The sequence below is a fragment of the Lynx rufus genome, unplaced genomic scaffold (assembly GCF_022079265.1).
Source record: "Lynx rufus isolate CCGP_SWC_20201006 ecotype Redwood Valley unplaced genomic scaffold, mLynRuf1.p SCAF_41, whole genome shotgun sequence".
Taxonomy (NCBI): Eukaryota; Metazoa; Chordata; class Mammalia; order Carnivora; family Felidae; genus Lynx; species Lynx rufus.
Genome location: NW_025814858.1, coordinates 2,678,925 through 2,691,715, shown reverse-complemented (window position 1 = coordinate 2,691,715; position 12,791 = coordinate 2,678,925). Strand labels below are relative to the sequence as shown.

The 12,791-nt window shown below is 47.1% G+C and overlaps 1 protein-coding gene across 1 annotated transcript; it reads left to right on the top strand.

Annotated features, from left to right (window-relative positions):
* Window positions 1-786: 786 nt before the first annotated feature.
* LOC124525421 (testis-specific Y-encoded protein 3-like) lies at window positions 787-3,287 on the top strand (the record flags this gene model as incomplete). Its single annotated transcript, XM_047097802.1, has 6 exons — window positions 787-1,257; window positions 1,955-2,032; window positions 2,180-2,291; window positions 2,384-2,529; window positions 2,623-2,707; window positions 3,259-3,287. Coding segments are annotated over 6 exons (921 nt in total), but the record flags the coding sequence as incomplete, so codon positions are not given.
* Window positions 3,288-12,791: the final 9,504 nt, after the last annotated feature.

Below are 12,791 nucleotides of genomic sequence, written 5' to 3'. Positions count from 1 at the left end.
CTGGGAGGAAGGGGGAGCGAGTTGCCAGCCATTGCCCTCCGGGCTCCCCTGACTGGGTCTGGGGAGGGGGGCCGTGCTCTCACCTCCCGCTTCGTCGGCGGTAGGAGCCACCATTCGTGTCTCGGGCCGGGGCCGCATGTTGCGCGACTCGTGTTTCCGAAACACTGGGGATGCCCGGAGGCCCCATGTCGCCTTCGACCGGGAAGGGGGCGGTCGAGAGACGAGGGCCCGTGGGGACACTGGGTCTCCGGCAGGGCCGGAGGTGCCGCAGGCCGAAGGCTTGCAGGCCACCAGCGAACAGCCTGTGCAGCAAGGCCAGGCCCGACCCGAGGGGCAGGTGGGCGGCCCCAGGAGATATCCGTGCCGCTGGGGCATGACATAGTGGCGGGGGAGGCGCTGTGGGGCCTGGTGGAGCACGAGGTTGAGGTGGCGGCCGCGGAAGAGGACGCGCCTGGGGAAGAGGGGCATGACCAGAGGAAGAAGGGGGAGGAGGACGAGGAGCAGGAGCCGGGGAAGGAGAAGGTCCAGGTTCACGAGGAGGAGGACCTGAAGGACGAGGGGGAGCAGCAGGAACAGAAGAGCAGAAGGAGGAGGAGGAGGAGGAAGAGGGGGAGAGGCAGCAGGAGTAAAAGATTAGAAGGAGGAGGAGAAGCAGAAGCCCAAGCAGAAGGAGGAAGAGCGGAAGGAGGAGGAGTTGGCGGAAATGAAAGGGGAGGAGCAGGAGCACCAGGGTATCCAAGCGGGGGCGGTGGCGGCGGCAGCGGCAGCGGGGGCGGCAGAGGCGGCGGCGGCAGCAGTGGCAGGGGAAGAGGACCAGGGGGAGGAGCAGGAGGAGGCAGGGAAGGCGTGGGAGCCATTAAAGGGAGAGCAGAATTGCAAACCGAGGAGGAAGAGGAGCAGGAGAAGGGAGCGCTGGAGGAGCAGCAGCAGGGCGAGGAGGAGGTGGAAGGAAAGGAGGACAAGGAGGAGCGGGAGGAGGAGGAACGGAAGCCGCGTGAGCAGGAAGGCCGATGGGTGGAAGAAGCCCTGGAGCTGCAGGTGAAGCAGGATATGAAGGAGCAGTTCGAGACAGGCCTCCGTCCTTGCCCTTCCCCGCTGGAGGCTCTGGAGGCCCTTCAGATAGAGCTACAGCCCGTGAATAAACAAGCCAGCCGGGAGCACGCTCGACTCAAACTCAGGATGTGGCAGAGGCGGCGGCATCATCTGGAACGGAGAAGTGCCCTCATCCAGGGCATCCGTGGTTTCTGGGCCAAGGCTGTATCCTTCCTGCTGCTGGGGGAGGGTCCAGAGGGGGCTGGGCTTGCACAAGAGGAAGGAAAGGGAGGTGACATTTAGAGGAACCCGGGACAGGGACTGGAGCTAAGCCACGCTCCAGTGGCCGGGAAGGTGCAAACGTGATCCCATCCAGTGGCCCTGGCTCTGCAATGAGTGTGGGAGGAGGGCAGTGCTGGGGTGGTGGAGGCACGTGTGCTGTCCGTGGCACCTGGCACAGAAACAGCGCTGCGAGAGTGGGGAGTGGCGGTGGAGGTCCAGGCCAGGACGGGGAAATGACCGAGGGCTTCTTCCCACGCAAAGCCGCGTGGGGGCACGTGTCTGGGTCCCGCTAAGCATCCTGCTGCGGGGAAGGCGATGCGAATGCCCTCCGGTCCGGTCGGCGCGAGACCGGATGTGTGCTGCGTGGCTGTGTGGAAGTAAGCGTCCTCAGTGTCCTCATGAGCACACAAGGCTAGGCGTGGATGCGGGCGTCTGGGCGTGCACAGCCTCCTGTGCGTGTGTAGCAGAGCCCTGCGGAATCCGGAGACCCCGTGGGCCTGGATGCAGCCCGTGGGGAGGGCGTGAGGCCCTGGGGGAGGACGCCAGTCCCTGGGGGAGGACGCCAGGATGCTGTCCACACTGGTTTTCTGGGTCGAGGTCTCTCATGCCCAGCACCTGAAGGCTCTTTGACCTGCAGCAGTTTGTGAACCACCCTCAGATGTCAGCCCTGATTAGTAAGCACGAGGAAAGCATGCTTCGCCACATGACCAATCTGAAGGTGAGCCTGGGAGTGGGAGGCGGTGTGGGTAGGTGGCTGTGTGGGCAGGGGAGGTGGTGGGGGGAAGTGGTGTGTTCCTTCCTCAGGGGAGGGCGGGTCTCCTGGAACAAGATTTCACATTTCTGCCCCACATTTCTACCACGGCAGGTGGAGGAACACAAGTTTCCCAGGGAATGCTGGAAGATCCTGCTGTTTTCTGGCAAGAACCCCTACTTCCAGAATAAAGTCGTTACGAAGGAGTATGTCCTTGGCCTTGCTGGTAAGTGTCCACTGAATGCATGGGCGGCAGTGGGTGGAGGGTTGAATGTGATTAGTTCTCTGGCGCCTTCTCACATACTCGTCTTCCTGCAGGGTATACGGCGTCTCATTCCAGTCCCATCCAGTGGTACCCAAGGTACAGACAGGAGGCCTACAGATGCAGGCATGGCAACAGAGGCCTCAACTTCTTCAACTGGTTCTCCGACCACAACTTTGCCGGCTCTAGCAGGATTGCTGAGGTGGGGCCCTGTGACAAGGAAGGGAGGTGATTTTCATGGGTTCCCCCACTGCGTGGGATAGCTACCTGAGGCCTGGCCTGTCTCCCGTACCAGATAATCATAGAGGATCTTTGGCACAATCCCCTGCCGTATTTCAAGATGAAGGAGGCCCCAGGAGAGAGAACTGAGAGGGAAAGAGGTGAGCAGCCAAGGGTGTGGGCACTGAAATGTGTGCCGTGGGGCCCATGGCACAATTCTCTTCTGCACGGAGGCACCGAGACTCACAGTGGCACAGGAGGTGACGCCAGGTTAAAAGGGCATCGGCCTGAGACAGGGAGTCTTAAGACGTAACGTGTCAAAGAGGCTTTGCCCCTTTGGGGAGGCTGAAGGTGGGCAGTGGGCTAGACAGCAAGAATGAGCAGAGCGGGACATCCAAAGCTGGCTCATCAGATAGCACGGTGACAACTGTCATTCCAGGACCATGAACCCCACCCTCAGGCCTCCTACCACCAACTGTCATGTTGTCTGGCTTCTGGAGCCACTTGTCAGCTTTGGCACAGCTTATCACACCCTCCCATTCTACTTTCCGTTTGGAAACATTCAAGTAACCTTAAACAGGGCTAAGATAAGACTCACCTGTCCTGTGTGTGTGTGTGTGTGTGTGTGTGTGTGTGTGTGTGTGTGTGTGTGTATCGATGTGGGTGTGGGTGTGTCTGTGTGTCTCTGTCTGTGTGTACCCGTATATCCCAGGGATATGCACCATCTTGAGAAGACTATAAGGAGCATCGCACTTCATGGACCCCAGTGGAAACCTTTCGGACGCTCACCGATGGTCCACAAGTTTCTCCTGCCCACGAAATAAGGACAAGGCTGGTGGTGACACGTGGCACAGGGTGGGGGTCATATACATTTGAAGAAATATAGAATGGGAGATAAACAGCATGAAGTGTTTGTGTGTGTTTTCTGCTCAGGTACGCTCTGGGGCGTGTCCATGTATACATGCGGCTGTCCAGAGGGGTAAGTGTTCTGTGCCTGCACATTGGAGTTCCAAGGAAGGGCGGGATGTAGGACATTGTCCATAGGGATGGGTCACACATTGGGATTGCATGTGAGGTCAGTAAGATTGAACCAATGGGGAGTTGAGTGAGGGAGGACAGGGCACAAACCTGAGAGAAAGGCCAGGGCCCAGGTTCATATCTTTCCTGTGAAAATGAGGAAATTCAAGGAAATGGAGAGGCCAGCACAGGACAGGGATGTCCAATACTCAGGGTTTGGGGATGTCCAAGATGGTGCCCTCAGAAACCCGCATAGTGACATCTTCAGTCATGTTGACTGAACCACCACACAGAGAGGAATTCTGCATGGTGTCTGCATGGTTCCCGCCAACATGAATCAGACTCCCAGGTAGGAAGTAAGGGACAAATAAGGGACCAGAACACACAGGAGGCACACGGAAACAAGACACACGCTGGCAGGGGGATGTCTCTCCCAGCCAAGAACATGCCACATGGCAAAAGAGTAAGTGGGAAAACGTTGCTAGACCGCTTCACACTTTACGCATGCATCTGCAACGTGCAAGCCAGTGATGTTTGAGCCCCTAGGGTCCAAAGGGTTTGAAAACAGAAGGACAGAAAATAGAGGTGTGACTTAATGGTCACAGCAAGGCAGCTGCATTTGGGGACATTAACTGGCTGGCAGTGAGTGCATGGCCAATCCTCTGACGAACGTCCTATGGGCACAGAAGGATTTCTGGCTCCGGGAACATATAAGAGAACACGCAGAAGCCCCTACACCTGAAATCAGGACAGCAATTGGATCTGTCAGTGGAAGAAAGGGGTTGAATTCTGAGGGAAACACACTCAAGCGCAGAAGCATACACCAGAGACAAGACAGGCCAGCAGAGCCGCAGCTGACACAACACGCAGGTGTGCAGAGACGAAGGGGGTTACACGGGTACAGCTGTGCCCACTTAGGCCAGGAAACGAGGCATCACCTGACAGGCGTTGGCACAGGCAAAGCCAGGAAAGGACACAGACATGCCAGGGCTCACTCAGGGAGACAGAGGAGCACAGGCAATGCAAGACATTTCCTGTACACAGAGAACAACAGGACGATCCCGACAGGCCAATGAGAGACACGTGTGGTTCAGAGACATGGAAGTCAGAAGGCTCCTGAATTGCCGAGGGTGTCCCCTGTCGAGGGACAGCACTCTGGAGCCCACACACGCTGGTGTTGTGGTGGAAGAGGCCACTAGGCAGCACATAGAGTTGTGCAGGGGGTTTAGCAGCTCCTGGACCCTGGGGCTACCCAGGGAGTGCTGCGGCGACGGGAGGACACCCGGAGCTGCAGGGTGTGCAGCATGAGGGCTGTAATCCCTCGGACACAGAGCACCCAGGCCTCTCACCACGGTCCCTGGACACAAGTGTCCACACTTGAGGGTTTGGCTCTGGAGGTCGTGAGGGCATTCCACACCCACACCTTGCCCGTACCTTCTCTTTGGGACAGGCTGGGTGGAAAAGTCACCCTGGCCCCTCAGCAGGTATTGGCGGGAGATATGAACATGTGGGGGACCCTGTGTTCCCCTGTCCCGTAAAGTGTTCCTGCTCAGCAAGACCTATCAAGTAACGGCCTGCTTGTGCAGAAAGATGCCCCAAAGGGCCCGGTCTCATGACCACTGAGGCCATATTCCCACTGCAGAATCATGGGCCATACTTTCTTTGGATGTTCAAACCCAAAGACACGGGCCAGCACAGGGAGCTTTTCCAGGGTACCCCGACGTTTACACATCAAGCAGCTGAGAAGACGTGCTTCTCCAGCCAGTGTGCAGACAACAGCGAGAGAAAGACCTGCCTTCCCTTCTAGAGAGTGCGACAGCCTCCGCCCTGGAAGAGGTAAGGCTTGGGCGTACAGATCCCCAACTCCACAGCGGGCTGACACCCCGCTGACCATGTTGTCTGCATACTGGTAGGGGCAAGAAACCTCCATGCATTGGGACTGCCAACGCCTTCTCCGGAATAGAGCCATTGCAGAGAAGGCTCTTGTACTGCAGAGCTGTGCAGTGGGGATCCTGGGGGGCTTGGGCAACTTGGGAGACAGGAAGATTAGTGTCTGGATGTCAGTCTCAGGCACGCTGTGCTGGGGGCCGTGTAACTTGGGGATAGAGAAGAGCCTGCGGTGGACAAGGCTGAACTCTGTCTACTGCTCTGCTAGCACGGTGGAGCTTTTGCCCCATCCCTAGCACAGACATCTCTGGCAAGCAGCCATCTGCTGTGTAAGGAGTACCCCAGCACTCACCTCTTCCCAGGTGAGGCTCGTCCCAGTCCTTTTAAGCTCCAGGCCTGCCTGGGACCTCTGCACAGAATGCTATGGCTGCACAAGTCCATCATTCCCTATGTGGCCGAGGCAGCCTTTGTCCAGGCACTCGGGCCAAGGAACGCAGCTGCCTGGGACGAGGCGACCTCTCTGAGCGCCTGCTGGTGTTTGCCTTTGGGAGACTTCTCACAAGTCTCACATGGCGTGTTGGACACACAGCATATGCCTGTGGACCCAGAGGAAGAGTAGCACCAGAGTCATCACGGCTGATGATGAGAGGGCAGCGGGCACATGGGAGAGGATGGCGTGTCTGTGGCCTTTAAGAGCCCCACCTCCCCGAGACCCTCCCCTCTGTTGGCTTGCAATCTGGGCTCCCCATTCGTAACCTGAGGTCATTTCAGAAACAGCGAAGTTCACACAAGGGCATCAGTACTAGGACTCCTTCAGGAGTCTTGTGGGTGTGAGTGTGTGATCAAATTGGTTGATCAAAAAATTAGGTATTTTGTTTTGTTCACAATTTTATTTTCAACATTCATTCTCAAATTTGTTATGCTTTAATATATGATTTTAAAAAAGCTCCTTCAAAATACGATTTGATTTTCAATCTTGCAACACGTCTTAAAATTTTATTTATTGAAAATTGGGATGACAGGTTTGAAGTCAATATTTAAAAGCTTCTCAAATTCATTCCATCTGACAATATTGCCCAAATTGCTGATATTTTATTTGATTTTAAAATGTCTCAACTTATCTTTTTAAAAGTTATTTATTTTGAAAGAGAGAGAGAGAAAGAGACAGCGAGAGAGAGAGAGAGAGAGAGAGAGAGAGAGAGAGAGAGAGAGAGAGAGAGGGAGAGTACAGGGGAGGGGCACAGAGATGGTGAGATAGAATCTCAATCGTGTATTAGTAACCCAAAAGCTCTGAAGAAACAAAAGTCCAGGACCAGATTAATTCTACTATAAACTTAAAGAAGAGTTACTCCCTGTTCTTCTCAAAGGAATTGCAACTTCAGTCTATGAGACCAGCATTAACTTGATATCAAAATCAGAAATGTAGTCCACTAAGAAAAAGAAGTACAAGCCCATATGTTTAATGAACATAGATGCAATATCTTCAAGAAAATACTTGCATACTGACTCTAGTAATACATTATAAAAAAAAGTATTCACCACAATTGAGGTAGATTTATTCCTAGTTTGCAAGTATAGTCCAATATTCACAAATCAATTAACATGGTACAGTACACCAATGAGATAAAGGAGAAGAGCCACATTATCATTTCAACAGATGCAGGAAAAGCATTTGAAGAAGTACAACATCCATTCATGATAAACACCCTCCACAAATTAGGTTTAGAGGAAAAATACCTCAACATAATAAAGGCCATCTATGAAAAACTCATAGCTAAAATCTTTTTTCATGCGGAAAACCTGAAAGCTTTTCTCATAAGCTTAGGAACGAGACAAGGATGTCCACTCCCACCACTTTTTTCTTCAGCACAGTACTAGAACTCCTAGCCACAGCAATTCGACACTAAAAAGAAGTAAAAGGCAATGGAATCAATAAAGAAGAAGAAAAATGTTCCGATTTATAGAGGACATGATACTCTACTGTAGAAAACCTGAAAGATCCCATGGACAAAACTGTGAGAACTGAAGAACGAATTCAGTAAAGTCATAGGGCACAATCAACATACAGAAATCTGTTGCATTTGTATACACTAATAACGAAGCCGCAGAGAGACAGATTAAGAAAACAATCCCATTTATAATTGGACCAAAAAATAAGATATCTAGGGGGAAACTTATACAAAGAGGTGAATAACCTATACTCTGAAACCTATTAAATAAGGTTGAAAGAAACTGAAGTCAACACAAAGGAATGGATAATTCCATGCTCATGGATTGAAAGGGCAAATAATGTTAAAATGTCTATGTTACCAAAGCGATCTACATATTTAACGTAACCCCGATGAAAACACCAACGGCATTTCTCACAGAACTAGAACAAACAGTCCTAAACTTTATATGGGACCACCAAAGAACCTGAAGAGCAAAGCAATCTTAAACATACAAACAAGCGAACAAACAGACAGACAAACAAAGAAACACTGGAGGCATCACAAACTCCAGATATCAAGTTATACTACAAAGCTGTAGTTATCAAAACTGCATGTACTGGCACAAATTGGAACGTAGACCAATGGAACAGAATAGAATACCTAGAAATAAACCCACAAGTATCTGGTCTATTAATCTTTGACAGAGCAAGAAAGCATATAAAATGGGACAAAGGTATTCTCTTCAGCAAATGGTGTTGGAAACCTGGACAGAAATATGGAAAAGAATGAAACTGGACCACTTTCTTACAAAACACATGAAAATAAATCCAAAATGGATTCGAGATATAAATGCTGAACCTGAGACCATAAAAATCCTAGAAGAGAACACAGGCCATAATTTTTTGACATTAGCCAAAGAAACGTTTTCTAGGTATATCTCCTGAGACAAGGGAAACAAAAGCAAAAATAAACTATTGGGATTGCATCCAAATAAAACGCTTCTGCACAGCTAAGGAAAAACTCCACAAATTTGAAGGGCAACCTACCGAATGGGAGAAGATATTTGCAAATGACATATCCAGTAATGGATTAGTATCCACTATATAAAGAACTTACAAAACTCAATACTGAGAAACGAAATTGTCCAATTAAAAAATGGGCAGAAGACCTTAACAGACACTCCTCCACAAAGACGTCCAGATGGCCAACAGACACGTGAGAAGATGTTTATCATCACTTACCATCAGGAAATTGCAAGTCAAGAGGACAATGAGATACCACCTCACACTCTTTGGAAGAGCTAAAATCAGCAACACAGTGAACAACAGGTGTTGGTGAGGATATGGAAAAAGAACTTTTGCACTGTTGATAGGAATGCAAGGTGGTGCAGTCACTGTGGAAAACATAGTGGGTTCCTCAGAACGTGAAAACTACAACTGCAGCAATCACACTACTGTGGATTTACCCAAAGAATACAGAAACGATAATTCAAAGAGATACACGAACCCTGATAATTTTGGCAGCATTATGGAACAGCCACGTGTCCATCAAATGATGAATGGATAAAGATTTAGTATGTATATATGATGTGGTATTATATGTGGTATTATACACACATAATTGTATGATGTGGTATATTATGTATAATACCCACACAGAGGGGAATAGTACTCAGCCACGTAAAATAATGAAATCTTGCCATCTGCAACAACATGAGTGGAGCTAGAGAATATAATGCTAGGCAAAATAAGTCAGTCAGAGACAGAGAGACACCATATGACTCCTTTCATATGTGAAATTTAAGAAACTAAACAAATGATCAAATGTTGAGGAAAAAGAGTAACAGACAAATCAAGAAACATACACTTAATTATAGATAACAACATGCTGGTTACCAGTGGGGGGTGGGGGGAGGTGTGCAGATGTAGTGAGTGAAATATGTGATGGGGATTAAGGAGTGCACTTGTTGCCATGAGTACTGGGTATTGCAAGGAATTGCTGAATCAGTATATTGTACATCTGAAACTAATATAACACTATATGTGAAAAAAAATAGGGGCATCCTGGTGGCTCAGTTTTTTGGCCATCCAACTTTGGCTCAGGTCATGATCTCGCAGTTCGTGGGTTCAAGCCCTACATTGGGCTCACTGCTGTAGGCATCACGCCCGCTTCAGATATGCTATTCCTCTCTCTCTGACCCTTCTTGCATTCTCTCAGAAATAAATAAGATATTGTTTAAAAACCATAAAATGTTTAAAAATAAACTCAATTTATAAGAAAAAGAAAAAAAAACCACTTTAGAGCACCTAATTAAATTACCGGATTTTCTGATATTTTAGGTATCAGGAAATTCATTTGTTTGCATATGTGTTATTATATCTTTTTAGGTGTTCTCTGTCCTGTCCTGTTTTACTACTACTAATAATAGCAGTAATAATAGGATTCTATATAAGGGGTGTTTGCTATGTTTCAGGTATTGTTCTAAACTCTTTATATGATCATTGTATTCATCTCTTGGTCTTACACATATGAGAACTAAAGCACAAAAGCATTAAAAAAAACCTGTGCCAATGATCATACACCTAGTACTGGTGAGACAGGATGTAAACTTGGGTGAGTTGGCACTAGAGGACACTATTTCGTGCCACCTCTCGGTTCCATCACATGCCACCTGTGTTGACCTTGGGAGCAGACAAGTTCCTTAACCTCTGAACTTCTTCAATTTGCTGCTGTGTAAAAGGAGGTGAAGAGTAACCCCCCCTCCCTCATAGGGCCCTAAGGAGAATGACATGAATTACTTGTGAAATGTTCAGAAGCTCACCTGGTATGAGTAAGAACTAAGTAAGTGTTGGCAAGAAACATCTCAGCCAGGCTAGCTGGTCCCCAAGTCTTACTCATTTGCTCCAGTGTTAGAGTTATGGGGTTATGCTAGTTTTTCAAAGAAATGACTTGCATCGCTTTCATTCTCTTGCTGCTTTTTCTTAAACCAGTTGTAGTCATTTACATTGTCTCCAAAACATTCATTGTCTGTTTTGTTGGCATATGTACATAGGATTTTTTAATAACCAAAAGCTCTATAATGTTCCCATGTTTTACTTTAATAATTTGGTTTCCTTGAATTTTCTGTTTACAAGAAAAAAAGTTTTAATTTTACTGACTTTATCTCGGTTAACTTTTTAATTTCTTGGTTAAATACAAAAGTTTTTGTATTTAAGGAAAACATCTAACACTTTCAAGTTACCCTTGTACAGCCTTGATCATATCTGACAATTACTTTTTGGTGCTATTCCTAATCAACCGGCTTTTTGGGTGTTATCCCAATCACATTGTTCAGTGAGCTCCTTTCTGGGTCACATTTGTTCCCTCTCCAATTGGTCTCTCAGGCTACTCTCACCTCAGGGGCTTCTCTTCTAAGACTGAAATTCTCTTGTCTCTGTTTATCTCCTTCCAACAAGTGTCAATTATACATAACTGCGATGAAGGAAGGGAGATCAGATTTTTCATGAGTCTTCCTGTTGAAATTACATGATCCAGGCTCACAAGGTAACAATTTAGCATTCTCCCATACAAACAAGAAATAATTAGAAATATAGTCGAGAATTGGCGCCATTTGCCATAACAGAAGTAAAAGGAGAAGGAGGAGGAAGGAAGGACGGAAGGAAGGAAGGAAGGAAGGAAGGAAGGAAGGAAGGAAGGAAGGAAGGAAGGAAGGAAGGAAGGAAGGGAGGGAGGGAGGGAGGGAGGGAGGGAGGGAGGGAGGGAGGGAGGGAGGGAGGGAGGGAGGGAGGGAGGAAGGAAGGAAGGAGGGAAAGAAGGAAGGAGGGAACTTAACAAGAAACATGAAAGAAGTATATAAATAAGCCTTTCAGAAAACTTTAAACTCATCTCAGAGAGATTTAGAAATAAAAAAGCTTAAATATAAACATTCCTTGTGGTGGAATGGGAAAAGTTATTATTGTAAGAATGCCAACTATCTCTAAATTACAATGTAAATTTGTTGCAAGCCCAATAAAATATGGAATGTTTAAATCAGATCAGCTGGTTCTAAGATTTTTGTATAAATATCAAAATTCAAGCTGATCCAGAAAAAATTTTTTGAAAAGGAAGCATATGAATTAGGCGAGTTCTACCAGATAATAAATTATGTTATAAAGCAAATGTGGTTAAGCTGAATGAATGAATCATCATAGAGAGTCCAGAAGCAGGTTCAAAGCATATGCAAATTTAGTATATAACTAAGTGAACCTTTCAAAGCAAATGCATCGTTTGAATAATAGTAACAATGATACTATTCATGAAGTTTCAATACTTTTCTTATAAATGTCTTAATTTGCATTATGTCGTATTATTATATGCTATAATATTGTTACCAATGTTATATGTTTTCTTATAAAAATGCATCTATAAAATCCTAGGAGAAAACAAGAAAGTTATTTTTCTATTCTCTATTGGGAAAAGCCTTCTTAATATTTACTGAGCGTTTGTTGCTAAGAAATTTTAAGCACTTACGTATTTATTTATTTAATTATTGAATTTCCACACTGTGATAATGACCATTTCACAAAAGAGAAAGCAAAGAACAAAAAAGGTAAGGGGACTTTATTTGTTTCCCTATAGCTCATGATGGAAGTACATAGTCAGATAGTTTCACTCTAGAGCGTGTGTTCTCAAACGTGATGATACCAACTGACAAACACCAGAGAGAGCAGAAACAATGGTGGAGCCCAGTGGAAGGCCGTGGGCTCAATCCCTCCTTGGCCTTAAAAGGTAGGCAGTATCTGCCTGCACTTGTCCACAGGTGGGTCATTGTTAGCATAGGCATAAAAATGTCTTTGCATCATTACCTAACCTGTGAACAAGTGGCAGTATGGCCCTGGTTGCAGAGAAAGAAAGTCTGCCTACCACCAGGAAGCGATGTGTGAGAGGCAGTCTTATAAACTGGGAAATTAGTTATGCTATACCTGGCAGCACCTTAACCTGGAAATACAACATTCCATTATAAACAACCTATGTGTTTCCCCCAAGAGTAAAAAAAAAAAAAAAAAAAAAAAAAAAAAAAGCCCAGGAGGCAAGCTTACCCCATACCTGCAAGGAGGATGGTTTCCCACATGCTTTTTTTAAGAAGTATCTTTTATGTGGATCAAAGGAAACTATAACTTTCTTAGGTAAGATTTATGTGTCAAAGCGTTCATTGTTGCCAACGCTCCAACACAGTCATCTGCAGAATCACTTGAAATCTTATCTCACTGCCTCCCCCAGTTTTATTACAAATGGAGAAGATATTTTTTAATGTAAGTCAATCTATGAGTCCTAGGAGAAAACATGGGGGAATTCTTCTTATAATCCAGAATGACAATGATCTTTCTAAAATAGGGGTGGACATTAAGCTCAGATGTAACGATAGTAGTGA